At 38.0% G+C, this 12785-nt stretch overlaps 1 protein-coding gene across 4 annotated transcripts in view; it reads left to right on the plus strand.

Annotated features, from left to right (window-relative positions):
• UBR1 (ubiquitin protein ligase E3 component n-recognin 1) overlaps positions 1-12785 on the plus strand; it is a 155020-nt gene that overhangs the window by 105523 nt on the left and 36712 nt on the right. For all 4 annotated transcript variants that reach the window (XM_021097089.1, XM_021097096.1, XM_021097091.1 and 1 more), the window contains 5 exons: positions 2862-2955; positions 4022-4171; positions 6996-7093; positions 10582-10675; positions 11674-11822. In XM_021097089.1, coding sequence (XP_020952748.1) covers positions 2862-2955; positions 4022-4171; positions 6996-7093; positions 10582-10675; positions 11674-11822 — 585 coding nt within the window. The remainder of the gene's footprint in view (positions 1-2861; positions 2956-4021; positions 4172-6995; positions 7094-10581; positions 10676-11673; positions 11823-12785) is intronic.

A 12785-nucleotide genomic window follows, 5' to 3' on the forward strand; every position in this document is an offset into this window, starting at 1 on the left:
AGGAACTCCCAAATGTCTCTTTTTAGCTTGATTTTTTTTTTTTTTTTTTTTTTTTTTGTCTTTTTTTGCTATTTCTTGGGCCTCTCCTGCGGCTTATGGAGGTTCCCAGGCTAGGGGTCTAATCGGAGCTGTGGCCGCCAGCCTACGCCAGAGCCACAGCAACGCAGGATCCGAGCCGCGTCTGCAACCTACACCACAGCTCACGGCAACGCCGGATCCTTAACCCACTGAGCAAGGGCAGGGACCGAACCCGCAACCTCATGGTTCCTAGTCGGATTCGTTAACCACTGCGCCACGACGGGAATCCAAAATGAGGAATTTTTTTTTTTTTGCTATTTCTTGGGCCACTCCCACGGCATATGGAGGTTCCCAGGCTAGGGGTCGAATCAGAGCTGCAGCCACCGGCCTACGGCCTAGGTCCGAGCCACAGCAACGCGGGATCCGAGCCACGTCTGCAACCTACACCACAGCTCACGGCAACGCCGGATCTTTAACCCACTGAGCAAGGGCAGGGACCAAACCCGCAACCTCATGGTTCCTAGTCGGATTTGTTAACCACTGCGCCATGATGGGAGCTCCAAGCTTGATTTTTTTTTCCCATTTAGGATCCAGTTATGTTTCATACGTTGTTTTTGTTATATCTGTTTTAATCTATAATAGTCGCCTGCCTTTTCCTTTTTATTTTTCCTGTGGCAATAACTTTTTTGAAGACTGCGGGCCAGTTGTCCTGTACAGTGTCTTACATTGGAACTTGTCTAATTGTTGCCATATGATTAGGTTCTTGTTAAACATTTTCTTGGCTAGAGTACTAATTAGGTAATTTATTGTACTTCTTATATTGTATCAGGAGTTAACTGCTTCATTTATTTATTTTTGTCTTTTTAGGGCTGCATCTGCAGCATATGGAAGTTCCTAGGCTAGGGGTTGAGTTGGCGCTATAGCCACTGGCCTACGCCACAGCCACACCACCACCAGATCTGAGCTGCATCTGTGACCTATACCACAGCTCCCGGCAACGCCAGATCCTTAACCAACTGAGCAAGGCCAGGGATCGAATCTTCGTCCTTATGGATAGTAGTTGGGTTTATTACTGTTGAGCCACAATGGAACTCCCATTAACTGCTTTGTTTTTAAAATACTCTTCGAGGAGTTCCTGTCATGGCTCAGCAGTTAACAAACCCAGCTAGCATCCATGAGGACTCGGGGGTTTGATCCCTGGCCTCGCTCAGTGGGTTAAAGATCTGGTATTGCCATGAACTGTGATGTAGGTCACAGACATGGCTCGGGTCTGGCATGGCTGTGGCTGCGGTGTAACCCACCGGCTTATTTGACTCCTAGCCTGGGAAACCTCCATATGCCACAGGTATGGCCTTAAAAAGACAAAAAAAGGACAAAAAAAATTTGTTTTAAATAAAATACCCTTGGAATAATAATGATAAAAAGGCTAATATTTAATGAATATTTATATGTGCCAGGCATTAAGTACTTTATGTATCTTTACTCACTTAATCCTCACAACAGTCCTATGAATTAGGTACCAATATTGGCTCCATTTACAGATGAAACTGAGTCACAGAGAAATCAAGTAACTTATCAGAGGTTATAAGTTATAAATGATGAAATCAGGTTTGGACTCCAATCAGGTTATCCAGGGGATTATGATAACCCTAAATATCCCTTCAAATTATCCAGTCAAATCACTCTTAAAACTGCAAAAGTAAATTGTGTTTGGATCACAGAAAATCACTTCAACAACCAAGGTAATGCAACTTAAAACCTAATGTTAAAATAAAAATACAAATCAAGAATAGAAGTTGTCAGTAATCCCTACTAATTTTAGAATCGGACCTGGAAATCTAGCTTTATATTTTCTTTCTTTCTTTTTTCTTTTATTTATTTTTGTCTTTTTAGGCCATACCCACGGCATATGGAGGTTCCCAGGCTAGGGGTCTAATTGGAGCTGCAGCTACCAGCCTACACCACAGCCACAGCAACGCAGGGTCCAAGCTGCATCTGGGACCTACACTACAGCTCACTACAACACCAGATCCTTAACCCACTGAGCAAGGCCAGGTATCGAACCCATGTCCTCATGGATACTAGTCAGGTTCGTTAACCACTGAGCCATGACAGGAACTCCCCTTTTTTAACTTACTATTAGGGATATATATCCCTCGGGAGTTCAGAATATGAACTCTAATCAGAGCAACTAATTAGTTTGTGGAAAGCAAGTACAGTGAAAATTTTAAGTTGGTAACTTTTCATATCAGTTGTGGCGCAGCAGGAAAAAAATCTGACTGGTATCCATGAGGATGCAGGTTTGATCCCTGGCCTCCCTTAGTGGGTTAAGGATCTGGTATTCCTGTGAGCAGATGCGGCTCAAGTCCTGAGTTGCTCTCCATGTGGGAACTTCCATATGCTGTGAGTACAGCCCTATAAAGCAAAAAAAAAAAAAGAATATATATATACACATCATCTGCTGCGGTGCTACGGGATTGGCGGTGTCTTGGGTGCGCTGGGACGTGGGTTCAGACCCCAGCCTGACATGGTGAATTAAGGATCCAGCATTGCTGCAGCTGTGGCTTAGGTCTCAATTGTGGCTTGGATCTGATCCCAGGCCTGGGAACTCCATATGCTGCAGGGCAGCCAAAAATGAAAAAAAAATTTTTTTAATAAAAAAAATTAAAAAAATATATATATATGTATGTATCCTGCTATCATGATATTGTGACACTTCTCTTGGACGTTCCTAAGAAAGTTTATGATTAGAATTTTAAACCTGATAACCTCTCTTTTTGTTTTCTCTTTGTGATTGTGGGGCAGATGAACATATACCTCTTAATTTTCTCTTTGTGTGTCAGAAACCCTGGACCCACTTTTCATGGATTCAGACTTGGCCCATGGAACTTACACAGGAAGCTGTGGTCATGTAATGCATGCAGTGTGCTGGCAGAAGTAAGTTGTCCTTCTGACATGTTCTTAAAAGAAGCTAGGAATGTTGAAGTTCACTAAAGGCCACAAAAAGACATGTTTTCTTATGTCTTCTATTTTGAATAATTGAAGTGATTTTAATTACTGATTTTGTTTGTATAATATTCATCATAGTATCATCCTTAGAAATTGATGTGAAAAGTTTATCAACTTAAAATTTTCACCATATTTGCTTTCTGCAAATTAGTTGCTCTTGATCAGTAGTTGTGTAAAAGAAATAGTAATCTTTATAAAAATCTCATTCCCCTCAAAACAGACTGATTGGCACAATATTGTTAATCAACTATACTTTGATAATTAAAAAAAAATAGAGTAAAAAGTACCTTTGAGATAGAGTAGGGCATGAAATTCCAGTTCTTTCTCTGGAAGAGATAAAAATTCAAAAATGTAATTTCTAGGATACATTTTGTGTCGGTTTTACTCTTTTGGTTAAAATATATACTTTTCCTGTAATAGCCCTTGCTACTTAAGTTGGTTATTGGAAACTGAGGGGAGGTAGCACCTATACTGTATCTTCATGCTGTTGAGGCAGGAGACAAGTTATAATTCTGTAAAACTGTTTTAAATTTGTTCTGCCCTGATGTGTGCTCCAGTTTGTCTCCCAAGGAATGTGCATTTTTTTCTATAATTATAATTTGTTGATTTTGCATATAATTATAAAGCTGTTTATTGTGGCAGAAATTCCAAATTTTTTTCACACAGATTAGAGCAAAGATTCGTGTGTCTTTTTTTTTTTTTTTTTTTTTTTTGTCTTTTCTAGGGCTGCACCCATAGCATATGGAGGTTCCCAGGCTAGGGGTCCAGTCAGAGCTATAGCCGCTGACCTACACCAGAGCCATAGCAATGCCAGATTCGAGCTGTTTCTGCGACCTACACCACAGCTCATGGCAACGCTAGATCCTTAACACACTGAGCGAGGCCAGGGATTGAACATGACCTCATGATTCCTAGTCGGATTCACTGACCACTGAGCCACAGTGGGAATTCCCATGTGTCATTTTGAGTAAAACTTTGTCTTGGAATTTTGCAGGTACTTTGAAGCTGTACAGCTGAGCTCTCAGCAGCGCATTCATGTTGACCTTTTCGACTTAGAGAGTGGAGAATATCTTTGCCCTCTTTGCAAGTCTCTGTGCAATACTGTAATCCCCATTATTCCTTTACAACCTCAAAGGATAAACAGGTATGTTTTAATTTTTGTTTTATTTTTATGTTTTGGTTAATTTTTAACTTTTCTTTAATCCTTTCATTTTGACTGTTTTTAATTAGATTACTAGTTTCTTTTTTGCTATAATTAATTAAAACTTTTTCATTTCATAACGTATTCAACTTTAAAAATGTGAATAAAAGTTCCAAGTTTTGGCTTCTAAGTTAACTGGGATATTCTTTTATCAAATATACGTGTTTTATATATGTCTTCCAATACCCATTAAAGCAGTATAATTTGATCTTTATCTTAGCACTCACAGAAGGAGAAATGATGCAAAGAAGATCCAGTTCCTTTCTTATAGTCCTTTGCCAACGTTAGAGTTGCTATTTGGAGTTTGGTTGCTCTGCAGGTCTTTGTATTATTATTTTTATTCTATTTTCCCCAAGATCCAAATGCTGTAGTTGTAGAGATATGGACAAAAATGTTAACTAAAGAAGTAAATAAAAACACTAGATTCATGTATGAATAGTTTTTTAGTGTTTAGAATAAATTTTGTAACTTTTATATTCTGACCATCTTTGAATAGAATTTAACAGCAAACTCATTGGTTTTTTATGACAACTAGAACATTAATTGTATGTTTCTGTATTCTTAACTGTTCTATGTGATAATAACAGTACTATTTATTATTGTTGTTATTTCAGTTTCTTTAAAACTCAATGCATTTATAGTGGTAGTTTTGCTAAAGAAAATGATTTTGTAGATAAAACACTTTTTACATGTTTCCACAACAAAAGAGTTCAAAGGTGTTACATTTGGCGGTTAGGATTAATAAGTATTGTTCTGTCTCTATTATTCCATGTCATTAAAAAATATAGTTTTGAAATTATCTTCTACTTAGTATATTGGGACATAGAATGTCATCTTTCAGGAAGAAGGCATCAGAAAGATTTTTCTTTTATTTTTTGACTAACTCATATGTTTTAGACATTCTGTCGAGCACTAGCTACATTTTTTTTTAATTCCCAAAATAGTTTGATGAAATAGGTACTGTTATTCCCATTTAAAGATAAGGAATTAGAGACTGTGAATAGTTTTTTACCTGTCCCAGGACAGACTGAGGATTTGAACCTAGACCTGACTCCAAAGGCTCACCTAAACTATACGTGTGATGACAAAGATAAAATAAGTCATAGTAAAACAAAGTAACTGTCCAACCTCTTGTTAGCCTGTGCAAGCCTGTTTTACACAGTGGTTGCCCAAGTAAGAATTATTAAACATGTAAATTACTCTCTAAAGGAATATTCTCTAAAGAGCTATAAAGCACTTTCTTTCCTTGATATCTCTAAGAATAGGATGCTTCTTGGCAGTCCTTTCTAAAGTTAGACTAATCCTTAGAACTAGGTCTCTTCAGACCCTGTGAGACATTTAATCTGTAGTGTCAATTTTGTTACTTAGGATCTGAACTGCATAATTATACATAACATTTTTATGAGGCTTTTGAACTGTGTAGTTGAATATATTTACCTCTTTTACTAGAAAATCAACCTGAGTATAACCTAAGATACTAAAGTTAAGAGTATATAATAAAAACTTTATTAGTTTTGACAAAGCTAGTATTTTTAAAGAAAATTGGGCATAACCAATCAGAATACAGCTTTTTTGGTTTGTTTTTTGTTTTTGTAGTGTTTTCTTTTTATACTTTTATTTTTAAGAACTGAAAAATTCTTAGTTTACATTTGTTCCCAGATATGTGAATTTTGGCACAGTTCCTTGTATATTTTAACGCACAGTTGTTCTTTCAATAAGCACATTTCTACTTTATTGTCCTTTTTAATAGCACTGTTTCTTGTCCCCCTTGGTTGTTAATAACAGTTCAGGTCAAGTCCTTGCCCTTATGGAATTTATGTTACAGAGAGGCGAGACCATCAATAAACATATAAATACAGAGTGTTGAATAGTGAGAAATACTATGAAAAACTAAATTGGCAGCATAAAGGGCCAGAGACAGACCAGTGCGTGAAGCTCTTTATAGATAGAGTCGGCAGGGAGCTCCTCTGAGATGATGCCATTTGGATAGAGACCTGAATGAAATGAAGGACAAGCAGTGCTACTCTCCGAGAGAAGAAAATTCCATGCACAGGCAGTATCAAGAGCAAAGACCCTGAGGTAGGAACACATCAGCATATTGGAGGCGCAGCAAGAAGGCGGTATGCTTGGAATGGAGCAAGCAAGGAATCAGATCTTAAAAGGGCTTATGAGCTAAGATTAGAAGTTAGAATTGTATTATTTGTGATGGAAACCATTAGAGTATTTTGAATAGGGAAATGGTATGATCTGACTTATCTTTAAAAAGAGCTTTCTGACTGTTATATAATGCATACATAGACAATAGTGAAACACCATTTTGGAAGCAGGAAGGTCCACGTGAGAAATAATGTAACTTGGATTGGGGAGTAATGATGGAGGTAGAAAAAGTGATAAACTTGGGATATATTTAGAAGGTAAAACCTGCAAGACTTGCTGATAGATTAAAATGTGGGGTATGAGGGAATCAGATAAATTATTGATGTCACCTAGTTTTTGACTTAAGCAGCTAGAGTGGTAATTTCCATTTATTGCCCTTATTTCCAGGTGATGGGCATGTGGGTGGTATCTTATTCTTTGTGCTTTGAAAATTCTCTTCCCTCCTCAAACTGCATTTTAGGCACACATGTTTCTCTGACCTAGGAAGGTAATCTGGAGGAATTTGACTTTTTTGTATAGCCATTTATCCAGAGAAAGACCATACGAACTTCAGCTTTTCAGTTTGACTTTGTGCCAATGGCTTTAATTATTTTTAAATATCATTTTTCAGTGAGAATACAGAAGCGCTTGCTCAACTTTTGACGCTGGCACGATGGATACAGACTGTTCTAGCCAGAATAAGAGGTTATAATGTGAAACATGCTAAAGGTTTGCTTAAAATTATTTTATATTTAGCTGTGTCAGATTTAAGTCTTAAAGTCTTTTGAAAGAACTTATTACTCTGAAAGTATGGTTAGCAAATACAGATTTGTTAAATATCAGAAAATAAAGGTTTTTTTAGGCCACAGCTAAGTTGGCTTAAATCATTTTACTCAATAATTTTTCATACCAGGAGGCAAACAATAATTAATCTGGAGTCACAATGCTTGGTTTTAAATCTTAGATTCATCACTTACTAATCTGCGTGATCTTACTAACTTCTCTGTGCCTCAGTTTTCTTATTTGCAAAGTGGGAATAATTATAATACCTATCTCAGTGATGAAGAATTGAGATATCCTATATAAAGTAGAACAGTGCATGGTACATAGTAAATACTATATAAATGTTAGCTATTATTATTGCTAATATTGTTAATGTGTATTAATATTAATGACAACAAAAAAAGCATTTGAAAATTATTACTGGAGTTCTTGTTGTGGCGCAGTGGTTAACGAATCTGACTAGGAACCATGAGGTTGCAGGTTCGATCCCTGGCCTTGCTCAGTGGGTTAAGGACCTGGCGTTGCTGTGAGCTGTGGTGAAGGTTGCAGACGCTGTTCGGATCCTGTGTTGCTGTGGCTCTGGTGTAGGCTGGTGGCTACAGCTCCAATTCGACCCCTAGCCTGGGAACCTCCATATGCCATGGGAGCGGCCCAAGGAATGGCAAAAAGACAAAAAAAAAAAAAAGAAAGAAAGAAAAAAGAAAATTATTACCTCATCTATCTGTTATTCACAATTGAGAGATGAGACTACCTAAAAACTCTGAAAAGTAAATAATGGCAGGCAGATTGGGGAGGAAAGTCAGAATCTGAAGAATGATTAGTATAGGCAGTTTCCTGGGTTTTTTTTCCCTCCTTTATTTCCAGTTTTTGACCCCAGGGTAGCCTGAGTCACAGAACTATGCAATGGACGTGAGCAGTTAAAGGAAAGAAAAAAAAAAAAAAATCCAGCAAAGATGCCATTTTTCTGGCTAGAGGACTGGGAAGGAAGCTTCCCTCAGAGCAGGAGGCCCTGCTGTGGTTTTTTTTCCCCTTCTTTTGTCTCTGTCATGGACAGCCCCAGTCAGGGAGCTGTACTACCATTGCTGGCACATAGACATCTTAAATCCCAAGAGAAAACCAGTCTTACTGGCCAGAGGAACTGAGAAAAAAAATGGGCTTTACTATGCTCCAAAGAATGCAGGATGAATCCTCATTATTATTTTTTTTTTCTGTCTGCCTCACAACCTCACCCCAAAGTTAGCCCTAGTCACATGAACCTGCATGATAGCACAGGGGACTATAACTGAGAGAAACTTGTCATTTTGACCAGAAGAACTGGGGGAAAGGATCCTTAGGGCTAGTGAATATGGGAGAAATCCCAGAGAAGAGAGAGCTATAGCAGGGTATCTCCTTTTTTTGAGACCATCACAAGTCCTGAGCTCATCCCTAAGCTGCACATGTGTGGAACAAGCCCAAAGAAGCATAGCAACAGTTTTGAGGACAAAGCTACATTAAACCACCACTCAAGTGCCTTAAGTAGTACATATACTAGCAGACAAACAACATAGCAAAAGTTCTGAAAACTAATATAAGAATCACCACTCACAGCGAGTGAAACAGAACTTGTTCAACCTAATTGGGTTGACTGCCTACTAGAACAAAAAGGGTACATTTTTCCAGAGAATTTTAATGGGAGTCAATAATATTCAGATATATTCATGTAATATTCAAGATATCCAAGATATGGTCCAAAATTCCTCAAAATACAAAGAATTAGGAGGATCTGACCAACTCTCAAGGAGCAGTCAACCAAATGCCAATCCTGAGTTTTGTTTTTTTTGGGTTTTTTGCTTTTTTAGGGTTGCACCCATGGCATATGGAGGTTAGGCTAGGGGTCAAATTGGAATTGTAGCTGTTGGCCACAGCCACAGCAACGCAGGATCTGAGCTATGTCTGCAAACTACATCACAGCTCACAACAACACCAGATCCATAACCCGATGAGCAAGGCCAGAGAGCGAATCTGCGTCCTCATGGATGCTAGTCAGATTCGTTAACCATTGAGCCATGATGGGAACTCCCTGTGATGTTCTAATGTTGAACTTTTCAGACAAAAAGTTTAAAGCAGCCCTATAATCATGAAACATGAGGTAAGGGTGAACACTTATGAAATGAATGGGAAGATAGGCATTCTTAGCAGAAAAAAATAGAAACTATTAAAAAACAACCAAATGGAGATAATAGAATTGAAATGCTATATATAAAATAAAAATTGGAAGGGCTCAGTAGTAGAATGGAGAAGGGGAAATAAGAGTCAGGGAATTTGAAATTAGATGAGTAGAAACTATACAATCTGAGAAATAGAGAAAAGTGATAGAAAATAAACCAACGTAGCCTTAGGCACATATGGAACCTTTATTCCCCCCTTTAATCCTACATTTTTGTCATTGAAGTCCTGAAAAGAAAAAAGATGGTAAAGAAAAAAATATTTGAGGAGTTCCTGTTGTGGCTCACTAGGTTATAAACCTGACTAGTATCCATGACAATACAGGTTCAATCCCTGGCCTCACTCATTCAGTTAAGGATGTGATATTGCCATAAACTACAGTGTAGGTCACAGATGCGGATCAGATCTGGCATTGCTGTAGCTGTGGCGTAGGCCAGCAGCTGTGGCTCCAATTCAGCCCCTAGCCTGGGAACTCCCATATGCTGCAAGTGTGGCCCTAAAAGCAAAAAAAAAAGGAAGTTTTATTTACAGATTTGGAGTTTCTCTTGTGGCTTAGGGGGTTTAAGAACTCAACATAGTGTCTGTGAGGATACAAGTTCAATCCCTAGCCTTGCCCAGTGAGTTAGGAATCCGGCATTAGAGTTCCCGTCATGGCTCAGCGGAAATGAATATGACTAGTATCCATGAGGTCTCAGGTTCAATCCCTGGCCTTGCTTAGTGGGTTGAGGATCTGGGGTCACTGTAGCTGCCGTATCCGGGGTGTAGGTCTCAGATGCAGCTCGGATCTGGTGGTTACAGCTCCAATTGGACTCCTAGCCTGGGAACCTCCATATGCCACGGGTGCAGCCCTAGAAGAGACAAAAAAAGAATCTGACTGCTGCAACTTGAGTCACTGCAGAGCTGCAGGTTCAGTCTCCAGCACAGTTGGGTTATAGCAGTGTAGGTCACAGCTGCAGCTTGGATTCAGCCCCTGGCTTGGGGATTTCCATATGCCGCAGGTGTGGCCATTAAAAAAAAAATGTACATGTGTAACATTTATATGGAGAAAAAAGAATATCACCCAAATGCTATCTGGTTATCTGGGTGGAGAATTTTTGAATGATTATTTATTGCTTATCAACATTTTCTAAATTTTCTAAGATGATCATATGTAATTTGCAAAAGCTAGAAACGTGTGTGTCAGACTAAACTCCCATGATTTTTCTTTCTTTTTACTTTTAATTTGTAAGGAGAACATGCAACAGTTCCATTCTTATTTGATCAAGGAATGGGTGATTCCACTTTTGAGTTCCATTCTATCCTGAGTTTTGGAGTTCAGTCTTCGTAAGTATCTAAACAGTTAAGGGAAGTTTGTAAGTGGTTGTGAAAATAAGAGCAAAGAACAGTCCTTCTTTCCTTCCATTTTTCTACCTGTCCTTCCTTCCTGCTTTATTTGTAAAATTGTTTTCTATATCCCATTTTTACCTTACTGCTTTCTCCCGAGAATTTTCTTTGTATTAATGAAATTAAGTGGTTTGAGATATAAAGTAATATGTATTAGGATGAACCATGCTATGACCAGCAAAAATGCCATTTTTATACAGTCTAATCTATAAGAACCAAATTTAAGAGACTTTAGTTAAAGTCACATCTGAGTTGCTCTGTGACTTCTAAAATGTCTCAGATCACCCTACCCTCGCTGTAGTTCATTTTTCTTGTTTGTAAAATTGAGACAGTGGCCTCCAGACTTAGCTCATAAAGTTATTTGAAGATATTTATGTGAAGCCACTTTGAAAAACATAACATTATTATTTAACGAATATTACCTTAGGTACATATTTCTAGTTGTGAGCCTTGTTTATGTTTACGCATTGCTACTGAAAATACTTGTTACTTGTTACAAATAGAAGTTCAGGAAACTAGAAATCATCACTCTTAGCACATGTATTGTTATACACACACACACACACACACACACACACACAAACACACACTGTCAACACAAAAAAAAACTTCTTAGTCCCTTTTCCATACACTAAAACAATCTGTTTCCTCTGAATTTTAATCCTTCTCTATAGTCTGACCCTTAATTTGAACCTGGACCCTTTTTACTGTGATCATTTACTGTATCTTTCATAAGAAGTGAAGTTATCTGGGTTGTTACCATTTTCTAAGAGATATTTTTCTACCTATAGGAGTTAGAGTTCTGCTTTTCCCATTTTTCTTAATGAAAAAATCTTCACAGAGGCATTTATCTCTAAGTTGACAAAGGTAGTTTACTTCTGAGTAGGTAGCCCCCTTTTACTAAATCATTATATAAATTTTTCTTATTTTATTTCTAGGATAAAATATTCTAATAGCATCAAGGAAATGGTCATTCTCTTCGCCACAACAATTTATAGAATTGGATTGAAAATGCCTCCTGATGAAACAGATCCTCGAATCCCCATGATGACCTGGAGCACATGTGCTTTCACTATCCAGGCAATTGGTAAGGCCTATAAAAGAAGGGGTTTAGAGGTTTTATAGAAACAGAATTAACTTTGACCAAAAATTATTCTTTTTTTTCCTTGATGGCGTGGAATACTTTGACGTGTTTGAGGACTGTTGATACTTCAGTAGATTAGTGTGGCATGATGCCACTTAGTCTGATAATTTTTTTGTATGGATCTCTTTTAACTACAAAATGGGCATAAACTGAAAATGCTTGGAAGGGACAGCACGAATCAAGCTATATTCAAAAGGTGGCAGAATTAAAACACTAGAAGATCAAGAGAAAAATGTAAAGGAAGAAGAATCAAGCTAGAAATTCCAAGTAACTTATTTCTTCTACTATTTAAAGATAAACCATAGTCCACTAAAAAAATTACCAGAAAAGGGAGAGACAGATTAGCAGGAAGAAACCAAGCAAGTCTGAAGGGATGGCTCTATCAAGTTCTCTGCAGTATTGAAAGCTTCTTATAGAAAAGTGTAACTATCAAATCAACATGTTGTACACCTTAACTGTACACAGTGTTATAAGTCAACTGTATCTCAAAACTGGGGGACAAAAGAAAGAAAAGTGTGTCAGTGAAGATTTGCTTAGCTTTAGTTAGTATATTTGCTGCTGGCAGTCACAGGATAGAGTTCTACATGAAAAAAAATTAAGGATTGTAATTCTCAGATCTCCCATCGTGGCTCAGCAGTAACGAACCTGACTAGTATCTATGAGGATATGGGTTCGATCCCTGGCCTCCCTGAGTGGGTTAAGGATCCAGCATTGCCGTGAGCTGTGGTGTTGGTCACAGATGCGGCTCAGATCCATGTTGCTGTGGCTGTGGTGTAGACCAGACGCTGTAGCTCCAGTTCAACCCTATGCTGGGAACTTCCATGTGCTGTGAGTGTGGCCCTAAAAAGACAAAAAATAATAATAAATAAAAATTGTAATTCTTTCGTGTCGTCTTTATCCAAGCAA

Source organism: Sus scrofa, chromosome 1 (genome assembly GCF_000003025.6).
Source record: "Sus scrofa isolate TJ Tabasco breed Duroc chromosome 1, Sscrofa11.1, whole genome shotgun sequence".
In the NCBI taxonomy this organism is placed as follows: domain Eukaryota; kingdom Metazoa; phylum Chordata; class Mammalia; order Artiodactyla; family Suidae; genus Sus; species Sus scrofa.